Raw genomic sequence first — 15,073 nt, forward strand, 5'->3', positions numbered from 1 at the left:
AACGATGATATCGTATGAAACTTGCACACGTCTCATCCGGCTCTAAAGGGAGAAGCATGCAAAAGTTGCATCAGGTCTAAATTGGTGAAAGTAAGTAATTGTAGTAATTTAGCCTGTGTGTTGTTTGGCTTGCCAGCAATGTAAATTATGCATAAATGAAAACTTTGCTCAGATTACTATAACTTTACACTTTGGAGCAGCCACTGGCATTTTAAACTCAGGAAAACTCTTCCACTCATGCCATTATTAGAGCACCAGTGTAGAAGAAAGATTGAGAGAGGGATGCTGAGGCGAGCAGACGGATATGGAGAGAAGGTGTGTGCAGTAATGGGGGAGAGAATCAAAAAGACACTTATAAAACGTTATGGTCTCATTTATCGCATGAGTTAGAATCTGATGAGCAAGCAATTTTAAAGCTGTAAAAGTCACATTTAGGTGTTTTTTCAGTTTTCTCTTACTGTGATTGGGTTACTTGTAAAAGTTTGGTTTAATATTTGTAATAATACAACAGTTTTGAGCTACTCCCACTAACCGATTTGTCCTTTGGGTTTTTTCAAAGCAGAATGTCCATTGAATCCATTTTTCACGTTCCCTAGCTATAAGAAAAACGTGTAGCAAAACTTTAGCATTTTCACATGTGGAAGTGAGCTGTCAGTGGCATTTCATAAAAGGCCAAAGTTGAAACCCTGAGATTTCTGCTGGAGATGGAGAGAAGTAACTTAAAGGCAGAAAAAAAAAAGACAGGAAACACAGGGGGACAGGTAAATGTTATGAGAGCAAGGAGGCAAAGGGAAAGTAGAGGAAATAAATATGTGGCATAAGATGTGAAAACCACACACACACACACACACACACACACAGTATAGGAGTTCATTTCATGGTGTCATAAAATGTGACAGCTTGGGTTGCGTTGCTGACAGCGAATCAGCCCACAGAAGCATCCTCTGAACTGTGCGGTGTTATTTTGGGACGAGTCTTTATTTCCGTCTCTGTCCCTCCAGTACATCTAAAGTTATGGCTGCACTTTGCACCTCTGTGACTTTTTTTTTTTCCAAATTAATTGATAGTAAACATCAGATTTTATGAGCCCACAATGTTGTGTCCACACATGGCCTGTAAATTCCTGTTAGGTGTCTTCTGTGGTCGTATTGATTTAAAATCCGTCTGGATTGCCTTTCCTCTAACTCTCCAGCTTCTGTATGTGTGTGTGCACTTTATTGCTGCGTAGCCTCCACACTAACTCCCATTACACTCCTGGCTGATGGCCTTACCCTGCTTCCTTTGGGTTCACGGAATCTGTCAGTAATGCGAGAAATATCGACAGATTGATTTTTATTTCTTTTTTGCACCCACATCATCATTGACGTTATGTCATGGCTGTGCAATCGCATTGAAAGCCGCAGCTACACAATGGCTGATTTGTTTGTCAAGCTACATGAAAGCCCAGAAATAATGGAGACGGAGAACATAACATTGCTTATTGCAAATCTCCCTGCCTCTAAAATTAATCCTAATGGCCATATACACTTTAGTGTGATGCTTCTGTCAGTGATTATTATTATTATTACGTCTGTACAATCACAATATCCAGAATTACATGGACATTGTAATTATTCAGGATTAAAATATTCAACAAAAAATCCTTACATCCAGTATGTCAGCAAATAGGAATAAAACAAGAGACTTAAGCAGATGTCTTGGTTTAATAGTTGTGCATTGTAGAGTATTACCAGATATGCAGTAAAAATAAAAAAGGTGATAAACAATACACTAATTAACGGAAATGATGCGTGTTAGTGATGAGCATCGCTTTTAGTGATAATGGTTGATAATCAAGGCAAAAATGTTTTAAAGAGAAAAGTCATAATGAATATTTATATGGTCCCTCTCTTAATCCATCCATGCATCATTCATACGTCCATGCATACAACCACCCATCCATTCATACCACTTATCCTGTGAGGGGGAGGGGCTGGAGCTAATTGGACACAAGTCTGAATAAAAGAATCGTGGACACAAATCAGCTTTGTGACATATTCCTTGTGCGACACAGAGCTTTTGTTTCTCCCCACTGGCTGCTGTGGTTTAGCGATGAGTCTTGTACATCATGTACAGTACATGCACGACTCTGCTCCTTTCATCACTCTTACATCACACATCTCGGGCCACTATTCATCTCAGGCCTTTCGGAGAGTTTTCTTCTTGCTGTGAATCTACTGGCTTTGTTTGTGCTTTGAGCTCAACTCGTGTCCCTCACCGTCCCTGCTCATTGTATACCCATCTGCTTCCGTCGCCATCTACCTTCCCTCGTCTTGTCAATCCTCTTTTTGTCCCTCTGCCGCGTCCATGCATCGCTCTCATGCCATCTGTCAATCTGTGACCTTTCAGTCCTGAGTCGCTCGGGACACTTTCTTTTATTACATTTTCTTAAACACTTGAGTTGAAAAGACTTATTTTCCAAAGGGTGGACAACCACAAAGCGAGAGGAGGAAGAGTGATGAAAGTGGCACATACAGATAGATGGCAGTTGGGAAAAATGACTGAGTTGTAGCCATGGAGGGAAAAAGAGAAAGGGAAGGATCAGAAAGGAGTGAACAGAGTGAGGGGGCAGGATAGTGCGATTAAAAATGCAGCAGTTTGTGGTGTAAGGTGTTTGGTAAGTGTAGTGGTTTAATGACTTAACACGCATTGCCTCTACATGAGGGACCTGTTTCTGACCTTCTGTGTTGGCTCTCGTCCAGGCTGCTAAAGTGTCCTTGAGAATATCATTAAGTCTCCACTAGTCTTGCTTAGCTAGACCCATCAACACACTGCTGTGTCAGCGCTGGTGAATAGTCGAGCTGTATCCATTATCATTCTGTTACAGGAGACAAAACACTCTGGCCTTTTCTGTTTCTTCAAACCAATCACTTTTGTTTTGGTCGATGCTTAGACCAGGATGCAGCCGCTGCCAAGTTTTGTCTGTGGGAACTTGTTTTGGTGGAACCTGTACGGGGGGAGGCGGTCATGACAATGGTTAATTTCTCACAGTCTGCATCCAGTGAGTTTTTACTTTGACAGAATTCATAGTTTGAGGGACTTTAAAGACTTTGGAACTGGATCTTGGAATATGCACTTAAATCATGAGCCGTTCGGTTAATCTCCAGCTTTGGTCTAGACTGAAATATTTCAACTTGCCATGAAGTTGTGCACAGATATCATTTTGAGAACAGGATGAATCCTGCCTTTTCCTCTAGCGCAGCGTGACAGAGCTGCTTGCATGGCTGTAGTCTTCAGTGAAACTTAATCATGTGCCAGTTATACTTTATAAAGAGTGTTCTTCTTTTAAGCACAGTCTTGTCCTCCTAATTAGTATGCATGCTGTAGTTTAGATACTTTTTGACAGCTTAACCAGCATGGAGAGGAGCATAATCGAGAATTTAAATATCATTGCGCCACAGTTGAAAACAAATTTGGAGCAAAGCATGAGTGTACTGGTCCTCACTGGGAGTCTGTTAAGTGTGCATTATGTATTAATTATGACCGTGCTCGGCAAACACTAACATGCTGCAATTTCGGCCTCAATTCAGGAGGGAGTCTTATCCTGTCTCAATACTGCACCAGAATTAACAACATGGAGTGGAAATGCAATCCGAGATGATGCACCCGCACTGCATGCGGTCTCACATGTTGTTTAAGGATCAAAAGTTTTAAGCACAGTTGAGTTTTACTGTTGTATGTAAGTGTTATAAATTGTTGAGTATTATACAAGGGATGCAGGCCAGCCAAAATAATACTTTCATAAGGTTGCTGTAAAATTTATTTAGTTGGCATATGTGTGTTGTAGCTATTAATATCAGTGCTGTAGAGGAACATGTGTAATTGTAGCCTGAAGCTGGAATATGTGGGTTCTGACCCCTTTGTGCTCAACAGAGAGAAGCAGCTCAATCGGCATAAATTAAGTCCACGAGCCGCAATGAGCAGGTCTCATGCTGAGGGAAACTGAACAAGGTCACCTCAGCTGGTTAGACTCTGGTTAAAGACCATGTTACACCAATCACACAAAGTTCACTCGTCCATCTGCCCTTCATCAGATGTGAATGATACAGCACAGAAGAGGTCAGCAGTGAGTTCAATCGGGGGCTAAGGGCAAATTCACACATGCACGAATATTTCCGAGTTGACCCTCTGTCCTCCGTTCACATTCGATCTGTGCGACTGAGGAATTTATCAAAACATTTGCAGCGAAGCGAATCGCATCGTGGCTTCAAGTGGAGTTAAACCTTCATGCATTAGCATGCGTGACTGTGGCATCTTACAGGCGTCATACAAGCAAGGATGTGATAGGTCACGGCCACTAGTACCAGTCAACATGTCCCCTTAGATATCAGGTTAACACTGTGACCTTGACCTTTTAACAGATTAGAAAAAATGTATATATAAATCTGCAGCACTCTACCTCCAAGCAACTTTTCAAGTTTATTCCATATTTAGAGTTTTTCCTCAGGACAGACAGAAACGCCACTGGTTACAATTCACTTGCTCATTGACTTTTGTGCAGGTGTAATAAGTAAGATTTTCAATTACCTGACCCTCTTGGCTAAAACCGCCCCCATGAGACGGCAATAAGGATGTTTTATCACTCCCATTTAAATCTGTGAAAGCCTCTGTATACCTCATACTTTTCATGGTTGTTTTTCTGTGTCAAATTTTATGACCAAACATGTTGTCGTCTTATGTCCAGCAGATTATTTGGTATACAAATGAAACAGCAAGTGTGGGAAAACAGAAATGGAGACGGTAGAGGATGATCTGAATCTTAATTACAGAGGCAGAGGGTATAGAAGTGAGAGTATGGACAGGTATGATTGAAAGAGAAGTGATGGAACTAAGTAATGAAATCTTGGAGAAAAGCTGGAATGGAGGGATGAATACATGAATTGGCAAACGGTTGAAGGGATTCTGCTCAAGCTCCTTTCCATTACAGCTGGGATGAGAGTGAGCGTGTTGGTGCATATGGGACTGAGTGTAGGTTTGTGTGTGTGTGGGCGTTCACATGCTTGTGCTCATTACAGCCTAATCATTACTTTTTTGTGCCGTTAGGCACGTATGTGATATATGTGCATTTGTGCATCACTGCATATGTTTGTGCGCGCATGTTTTTTTTTTATTGTGTACACTGTGTGTTCGGGTGGGTGAGCACCGCTGCTTTGGCAGCTCCCTGCAGCACAAGGATTAGAGAGGTGGCACCACTGAAATGGAGCTGATCTATTCGAGAGTGTGTGTGTGTGTGTTTGTGTTATTCTGTGGTTATATCAGCAGCGAATCAGATGAGAGTAGTGTGTGTTGCAAGTCTGAAAGGGAATTGGATCAGATTACAGAAAATCTTGGCACCAGATTAACTCCAATCCCCAGAAGAGACACGATAAATGAAAGAAAGGAGAGAGGAGAAGTGCAGTTAAAGGAAAGCAGCAGCAGTGATGTTTATAGAAGAGGAGCGTAAAGTGAAATGTACTGTAGGATTTTGGTTGCGTAACAACTGCTTGGTAATGTGATTGTGCGCCTCTAAAGTTGCTGTGTGTAGCACCTTTAAACAGCTTTTCATTTTCGGCTTGTGGTACCCCTGTGTATTATACACGAATAAAAATCAAAAATGAATCAGTTTATATGATTAGACTCTTTTCCCTGGCAGAGACTGCTACCGCTGCTCTTCCCACATCTGCTGTAAATTTTCACTCCATTCCCCCCCTTATTGTCACTGTGTGCAGTTTTCACTTGGGCGTTACTGTAAATTAAGATTTAGTGAAACCTGTATTTTCTCACTCCACCTCTTGGCGATGCTGGGAGCTCTGCTGAAGCTTGTTTTGTTTTGGTTCTGGAAAACAATCCAGCAAGTTCCTCAATGGACTGAGATTATTAATGTCTGCTGGATCCGACATGAAAATTCTGGATCAGACAGTGGATCAGTGTTAGTCACCGATATACTCATCAAAAAAGTCTGCTGTATGTTTAAAAGCTGTACTATACACACACACACACACACGCACACAGCTAGACATAGTCCTTTAACTAGTCAGTGCCAGTGATGTACCATTGATTCCCCCCTGTTGCTTACTTTTCAAAGCCTTTCAGTGCTGCTATATATGCACAGGTGTTTTCGTCTTCTCCACTTTGTCACTGAGCGCCTTCCCCCTCAGTTCTTCTTCTTGGAGTGAGGCTTCTCCCCTCTGCAGAAGGCTCTTCAGCCATTTGATTTCCTCAGTGTGCTGCGCGGTGTGCCTGTCTCGGGCTGCACGACTACCTCACAGGCATCAGAGGTCTCCCTTTGCTCGTTTGAATTGCTCCAGGACAAATTTTGTTTGCAGAGGCTATCACACGACATATGTCTCATCTCCCGCAGTTCTTCACTGAGCTTCTCTATAGTCTCATTCGCCCACAGTTTCTCTCCGGCTTGAAGTGCCTTCGTCTGCTGTTGGCTCTCACACTCGTCATTCATCTCGTGTAGCGTGACTATCTGTTACTTGTTATATACCGAGTTCAGATGCTGATATGATTCCACTATATGCAGAAATTTTCTCACTTTGATCCTTTCTCTCATTCAAATAATTAGGGCTGAGACTTCATGCATCGTCAGCTTGATTCCGCAAAGCATTTCCAGCCGCTCAGTATTCACACTGCATTTTCAGCAGGAAATGCATTCTCATCTTGTTAATGTTGTTCCACACAGAATTTGCATGCAGTTACAGCTATTTGGCAAAATCATCTTTTCTTTTTAGAGCGTCTAAGTGAAGGGGGACCACTGGGCTGTTGACCATTGAGACTGTGTGTACTGTACTTTACTGTTACTGCAGGGCTCAATTTGACTGAAAACCTGAGAGGGGAAAAAAATCGTGAGTGCTCCTCTTTGCCTCGCCAGGTTTCTATGTGGTTCCTTGTTTATGTGCTTTGACTTGAAAGACTAAAGGGATTGTTGTGCTTAGCCCCCGCTCTCATCTGCTAGGAGTCTTTTTTGCCTCTGTCCTTGTAGAAATAAAACATTAAGACTCAAATTAAGCACAGGCTCCACACAGAAAAAGCCAAGTGAACATGGCAGTGTTTGTAGTGTACTTTACACTCTAGTACACCTTGTGTGGAATTCTGTGTTTTCTCTTTTCTGTGCTTAATATGAGAACTTTATGTCTTATTAACAAAATAAACTCAAACTTTCATATCGTAGAATTAAATAAGAAAGCATTGAACAAAGTTTCACCGGTGGCATCCTTTAACCTGGCATGTCATAGTTATACACTATCCTCAGAGCAATAGACTTGCATAGCACTAAATCACCAGTATGGATACATCAAGGGTAATCACAAATTGTGGCCAAAAGGGGATCCTCTTTTAATGTGTCGACACTTAGAACAGTCAGTAAAACTTAAAACCCCAAAATGACTCCGCTTCGGCAAAAAGACAAAGATAAGACATTGTGGAGCTGCAGCACAAAATGACTATGCACAGAATATGCTCATGCAAACAAAAGGACAGTAAGAGCACGTCTCATAACTGCAAGCCTATTGTTTTTCAGGGTTACACAGGGCAAATTGCCCTCAGCAATAAACCTCCTGCATGAACACTTGGGAAATCAAATGCACTTTGCGTTTCGGTCTCGCACAAAATGCACCTAGTTTGAAAAATGACAAATACTCTCCACGCTCATATTCTGGATCAGATTCAGTCCCAAACACGTACGGACGCAGTTCAAAAGTTGCCATTTCCAATCAGAATGAGGCGTTTTCTGATGTTCAGATAATCAAAAGCAGATTTTAATAGGCCCAATATTACTTGTTTCAGTCAAACGTAAAGCCCGTCTATCATAGAGGAGAGGATATGCAACAGTAGTGGGCTGAGGTGGACAAAATATAGCATTAATCAGATTTTTACAAGGGTCATATTTATTACCAATCAATTAAATTATGTTCAAAGATTCACATTACCGAGAGTACGTTTGCATTTGGGCCTAACCTGCGTGCTCCAACAGCTACATGTAAGGTGCAAGATCCCGTTTTGCTTTAGGAGAAATCTGTGGACTGCTGAACTGTCCCCACTGCTGAACTGTCCCCACTGCTGAACTGTCTCCACTGCTGAACTGTCTCCACTGCAGTGTCTTGCAGACTAAATGGCGTCACACGTACAAGCCTTTGTCAGCACAATAAAGCCACAAGTATCCCATTCTCCCTCACATCAGGGACACTCCATCCATACGTTTCTAAAGCTCCTGAGTCATCTTAAGAGTCTGCTTTCCTTGTTATAATCAACCTTCTGGAAATAATGATTTGACGCGTCTGTGGCCATGAAAGATGCAGCAACAACACTTCTACACCTAACGTGCTCCTAAAAATACTCGCGTTTCTATTTCTAAAGGCCGTACACACCTCTGGGTTGAAGCTGTGCTCAGTTTAGACCTTGGAATCAGCAACACCTGAAATTCTGACTTTCTTTTTTTACTAGTTTGATCTGTAAGATCAAGAATAATGCAGATTTTCTCCGTCACCCAACAGAAGATGGCGGAGGGGTTTATGTCATGAGTCCTTGACAAATTTACATTTTTTGACATCCTGTAATAACGATGCAAACGTTTTTGCATGGACAGAGAGAGAGAGAAACCAGACAGAGTGACGGCCCCTCCTTCATCAAATCTCTCTGCTATTCTTCCTCTCTGCGATGACTCTATCTAATCCACTCTTTCATGCCGTGCATCTTTGTCCTGTCTCCCCACTCCCACAGAACACTTTTATTCCTCGTTCTTGTCCTCATTTGGTCCATCCGCCACTCTTTCCTCATCCCCCTCCCTCTCTCCGTCGTTCCACATTCACCCTCTTTTCCCACTTCTCACGAATAGTTTTTAACGGACTTGGCCTCTCTCTTTCTGTCTGTCTGTCTCGCTGTCTGTCTGTCTTTGCTTTACAGTAGCAGATGTCTCTGTCACTTTCCATTCGAAGCTGTTCACCAGTGTACATCCATGTGCTATGCATGTGCACATTGTGACCTCTCTGCTTGTGCAGCCCACTGACTTGGCTGTCAGACCTTGTAAAGCAGTGAACACTATCTGTTACTGGCTGCTACTGTTACTCACCAACTCTGTGTGTGTGACAACAATATGGAGTGACACATATCGGTATTTGTGCGCATGCTTAGTCTTGGTCGGTGTGTGTGCATTTATGTCACCGTGTGTGATCACTGTTATTGACTGTTTATCAATGAGGCCTTGGGTTAGTAGGTACAGTGTATGTATATGTCATCACTGTTGCTGGCTTTACACACACACACACACACACACACACACACACACACACACACACACACACACACACTCTATGAATAATCTGGCTACACACAGCAGAAGGTTAAGAGAAAGCTAAGCCCAGCGGAAAATTACCATTTTGCGTGTGAGTGTAATCGTATTTATGGCTGCTCTATAACATCGGTGCACATGCTGGATGTATGTATGCTATATGTGCATGTATGTACAGTATATGGCTTCACCCTTAAGTGTTTTTAAGATATCTAACTGCTCCTCAAGGTCATGGTTTCTGTATTAATGAACCCTCATAGTTGAGTAATACGAGTGCTACACACACGCACAGACACACACACATGCACACACTTGTGTCTGGCAAGAGAAAAAAAACGACAGAACTCTTGAGCATGTAGGTGTTTGGTGTCGAAAGGTTTCCTGTGTTTGTCTGTGTCACGCCCACCAATATCCTACTGTGTGTGTGTGTGCGTGCGTGTGCGTGCATGTTTTGAGGCTCATACATTTTAATTTAATCAAGTTTGTATGCATGTCAAGTTGTGTGTTGAAGTGAGTATTATCCCCTTAATGAGTCTCTGTGGTAAAAGCTGTGGGGAGCTACAGATGCCATAAATGGGACTAATTCCTCTCAGCAGAGAAATCTCATGCCGACTCTGAATATTTTTACACGCATGATGTTTTACAAGGTGAATATGATTCATGTTGCACGTGAGCGAGTGTGTATTGGAGATGTTATACCATTAATTATGGGCTTAATGAGAGGTTTCCACGCTCATGTTGTCGAACCTGTGTGCAGCATTTGTTTACGTGTGTATTATGCATGATGGATTTTTCATTCTAACTGCATCCCTAACATCTTTCAGCTCTTTGTCTGGGTTGTTTTGCAAAATTCAAATCACTGCAGTTCTAGTTTTGGGCCAAATGACTCATCAAGCGGCTCTAGATACATTCTAACATGTAGGTAGAGCTAATACCTTCACATCTGCAAAGATATATTTTTAGTTTTGACACTTTTGCTTGCACCTCCCTAATTCCATGATGTTGGATGTTGTTTTCCTCCAAACTTTCCTTTGCTCTGAATACTGGGAAATTAGATTTGAGGGACAATCGTTGTTCTGTCTGGTTCTGATCCGAGTTAGCTGCCCTGATTGGTTGGAACACCAATCATAATTCGTTGCTTAAATCATCTGTGTAATTTGTGTAAACCTGCCTAGTCTTGAAATTATAATGATGATGATAAACTTTATTTATCTAGCATTTATAGGGCAATTACACTCTGCATGCAGCTCCCACTGGGTAATAATAAACTGGAGCTGAGACGATCCAAAGTGGAGTTGTGAAGAATAAGTATGGAAAGTGTTGGTGTTGGTATAATAGCATGCTATATTACCCCACAGTTATACAATTATAGTATATGGTATCCCAGTCTTGTACCTGGACATTTTAATGATTTATGCAGGATGATGAGACAACCAGGTGATCCAAACATATCCATAACATCCATTTTGTTGTTGCTAGGAGCAGATATTGTAGTGGATGGACAAATTAAATTGATTGACACATGTTTGCACATACATTAGCATATTTGACTGTCCTGGATGAGGATGAGGGGTCCCCTCCTCCATTTAAACCAAGATATTTTTTTTCTTCCATGGTCCAAGGAGACAATTTGTGAAACTTGGAAAAAGCTCTTAAACAACTAGGCTATGGAAGTTTGAGTTAAGATCACTGTTAATTTTGCTACGGAGGGTATGTGTAAAACAATGTATGCCGAGTGACACATGCAGTACTGTCTGTTCATTGTTGTGTCCTGGTTCTGTGTGAATATATAAGATGTCGTCTTCCATTTCTATGCGGTACGACTGAGCCCAGAAGAAAAATCCCTTTTATATTTAATGTACCTGACACTGATTGAGTCTGATTGCAGCGTTGTAGATGGAACGTCAATGGGGGAAAAGGGTCTTTTATGATGATGGGCTTTCAATAAATCCCCTTTGATTAATGATGTAATTATCACATTACAGAGAAAATGATGAAGGCCCTCCTCCCTCCATGCAAATAAAACATGATGCTTATCCCACACTCATTTAACGTATTCATATTTGCATGGACAGACGACAGGAGTTTTTCATTCTTTTGGCTTCATGGCTCATTAAGATGAGTGATTGCTGCTTCTTGAGTGTTTACACAACTAATATTATCACTTGGATACTTCAGTGCAGTATAATAGCTTTTCTCTCCATGTTTTTTTTGCTGCAGGTGGGATATGAGAACGCTGGGACCGTGGAGTTCCTGGTGGACAAACATGGCAAACACTTCTTCATCGAAGTCAACTCCCGACTCCAGGTTGAACACACAGTCACAGAAGAAATCACAGAGTAAGTAGCAGATGTTTAGAGGAGGTGGGCAGCTGGGTGGTTGCAGCGGTTGTCATTTTGTGTGTGTGGGTTTTTGGGGATCATCTGTCTACAAACAGGTGTGCAGCTATGAGGTTAGATGCTTCCCACTCGCAAAGAAGTTGCTGAAAAAGAGAGAACTAAGGTTGGAGGTAGGGAGGAGGTTTTAGGCAGAGTTGAGAAAAAGAGTGGAAGTGATATGTACACGTTAGTGATGCAAAAATGTCAACGGTGAGGAAAAGAGGCACGAGAAGGGATTGACTGAAAGATACCAAGAAAGAGATGAGTGGAAGCGAGAGAGGGGGAGAGACTGGGGAAGAGGACAGGTGGAGTCAGTGAAGAGAGGAGCCGAAAGACGAGGTCAGGGGGAGGGTGAGAGACAACGGGATTGAAGGAGAGAGGTGAGGACGAGCGAGAGGATAATGAAAAATATAAATAGCATTCTGCTCCACTGATGACCTGTGAGATTTGCACAGCTGAAACAACACAGATGGGTCTCAAACGAATACACACAAGACATAAACGCAGGCAAACACACAGGTACAGGTGTTCTGGCCCCGCAGTCAGAGCCAAAAAACGCTGCTCAGCACTGATCTGTGTGTAAACGCAGAAATCTGCAATTAATTCACATTTTATTTCCTGCAGGATTCATTTGATTAATGAACAAAAGCGTACAGACAATAATCAATGCAACCAATCCAGGAGGTTATAGGCAGAGGGAGGTATGCCTGGCAAGTGTACCTGTTCCTATGGCAACCAAATATGACTGACAATTTAACTATCAGCGTGCACTCTTGTTTGGCCTCTTTCATCTCTTCAGTCTTTGTGTTTTTTCTTGTTACTATACATGAAGAAGCCCTTTGATCAAACCGCGACGTTTGCATCCCACCACAGTGAACTACATCAGCTGTAGGAGAGTTAAAACACGTATAAGCACACACTGAGCTCCCCTCGACAGCGCAGACGCTTTTATTTGGATTGCCAGAGGTCTGGGAAGCATTCGACACAATCCTCAGACCCAAGTTTACAACTCTTCAGAATAAAAGCTCGTTACAACGAATTGCAGCAACAATAGCGTAGCGTTTTTATTCAAATTTGATTTAATACAAGTGTCTAAATCCCACCAGATTCAACACTGCACTTCTTCAGGCCCTTGACGATATAAATGCCAATTGTGAATCCGATAAGATGAACAGTTCACAGACAGACATTTGTTGGAACTAGTGGGTAGATACCAGCTTTAAAAATGTGGGTAATGTGACTTGAAACATGGTCTGATGAATGGGACAGCATAACATTCGACATCAATAAAACCAATTGGCATAATGTAGGCTGTCTTTTATTTTATTTCTTGTAAGCCTGTGGTTTCCCATGTTACACTGATGTATATCAGGATAAAGCTTGTATCTGCCATTTCTTTTCAGGAGTTTAAAAAGTTGTGTGTGTGTTCATCCCCTTCCTCCGGACTCGGGGGTGTCAGTGACACCTCAATATACCCAGAGCTCAGTTTAACTAAACATAATATCCCCTAAATTGTTGTCGGGGCACTGTGCTGCACAGTAAGTACACCTCACGGGTCACTTACTCACCTGATTACACATCATCCAAAGACTGTGGACACATATAGACCCTCTCTGACTGCCCTGGTAGCTTTGTTTCACCTATAATGGTCCGACATATTTCACCTTTATGATTTTAAAAACGGTATAGACGGCACCTCAGCAAATTCCCAGCAGGCCTCCATCCAATATTTAGACACTTTCAATTACCAACAAGCCTTTGTGTGGGTGTGCGGAGGCAGTAAGTTAAAGATTTCCCTCGTGGAGCTTTCTTCTAAACAAAGACGTGTGTTTGTCATCAAAGCACATTGTATCATTTAGGCCTAACAAATGGGTTGTGTTCCCCGTCTATTCCCTGCCTTTGCTTGGCGCTTTTTTATTGACTGGTTTCATAGCATGTTGCTGATAAGTGTAATAGAGCAGATTGTTTGTTGCATCGTGCACATATATTAAATACGAACAAACACAGAAGGGGCCCAATCATGGAAACATCTCCCTAGTCATCACTATACAATTTCCTGGGTTTGTTGTATTTATTGCTGTTTAATGTAGTGTCATATCTAATATATTGGAAAATAAAAAGGGGCCAAATTGGAAGATTAGGAGCAATGAAGAACTCGGACAATATTACACTAATATTTTCCTCTAGTTGCTGTGCACCCAGGATGTCATGCAGCATTATTCTTTATTCTTGAGTACAAAAAGAGATGGAGCAAGCCCCCCCCCCCCCCCCTCCCTGCCTCTTTGATACCTCTCCTCCTTCGTACACTTTTCGGCTTCCTCACATGCATTGCGACACAGGTGCGAACAGGAACAATCGGTTGATTTAAAAAGTCATTTTCCCGTATTAGACCCCTCGTATCCTGCACCAGTTTGTCATATCCTCTCTCTCCTGCAGGGAAACCCTCTCATCACTGAGCAAATGTGAAGTTTTGGGGAATTGGGGTCATTTGAATTGGCAGCAGTGCAGTAATTACTTGAATCTGGGCAGCGTCATGCATCAAACTGCACATGTTGAAAGTTTCAGCTGTCACAAGCAACACTTTTCATTTGCACAGCTTTCATGTCAGGCGGAGGCTTAACTCTGGGCAGCCACAGCCGGCAGTGGGAAAGAGAACAAGTCCCATCAACAGAAACCCAATATGCATGCGTCTAAATTGTAGGGAAAATGACTCTACGTTTGAGCGTAAATGACAAGAGCGAACACTGTACTGCCGTGTCATTTCAACATTATGTCCATTACTTTTTCAGCTTCTCCGTTTCACTTGGCTACACCCCCAATCTCTGAGCTGTGTGAGCACATTCTTTCTGGTTTCCATGTGTTTGAACTGACAGTGTTACTAATAGACTTGCCCGCAAAGGTATTTTTCATACTGACTCGTGTAAGTCCCCTCTAAACTTGCTGTTCATTACACACCGTCTTTCATCAGGTTCATCTCTCCTGCCTCATTTATTTGTCATCAGTCATTCTCCTCGTTCCGTTCTTCTATCTCCCTCTTTGTCTTGTCGTCATTCTCTCTTAGATGTTATCGTTCTTTTTCCCTCCGCTGCTCCTTCCTGTGTGGAACACACATCCTAATGCTTTTTAGACGAAGCTCCACTGGACACCATGCCAGGAAGCCCATTGCTTTTGTGTGTCAAAATCGTTTTAGGCCCTGTTTATATCTGAATTGAAATGCATCTTGGGTGATCAGATCCCAGTTGGGCTGCTCCAAGTACAGATAATATGCAATTGGCCACACTGGAGGACTGCCAACTCAACTGAGGTCCTTTGGGTAAGCTGGCTTTGTCCAGGATGTCTGAAAATTAAAATAAACTAAACATAGAGATGTATTTAGAGTGCATCA

General features: G+C 42.2%; 1 protein-coding gene across 3 annotated transcripts in view; it reads left to right on the forward strand.

Annotated features, from left to right (window-relative positions):
• pcxb (pyruvate carboxylase b) overlaps positions 1-15,073 on the forward strand; it is a 265,650-nt gene that overhangs the window by 43,819 nt on the left and 206,758 nt on the right. For all 3 annotated transcript variants that reach the window (XM_034569452.1, XM_034569451.1, XM_034569453.1), the window contains one exon: positions 11,531-11,649. In XM_034569452.1, coding sequence (XP_034425343.1) covers positions 11,531-11,649 — 119 coding nt within the window. The remainder of the gene's footprint in view (positions 1-11,530; positions 11,650-15,073) is intronic.

The sequence above is a fragment of the Hippoglossus hippoglossus genome, chromosome 18, assembly GCF_009819705.1.
Source record: "Hippoglossus hippoglossus isolate fHipHip1 chromosome 18, fHipHip1.pri, whole genome shotgun sequence".
Taxonomy (NCBI): Eukaryota; Metazoa; Chordata; class Actinopteri; order Pleuronectiformes; family Pleuronectidae; genus Hippoglossus; species Hippoglossus hippoglossus.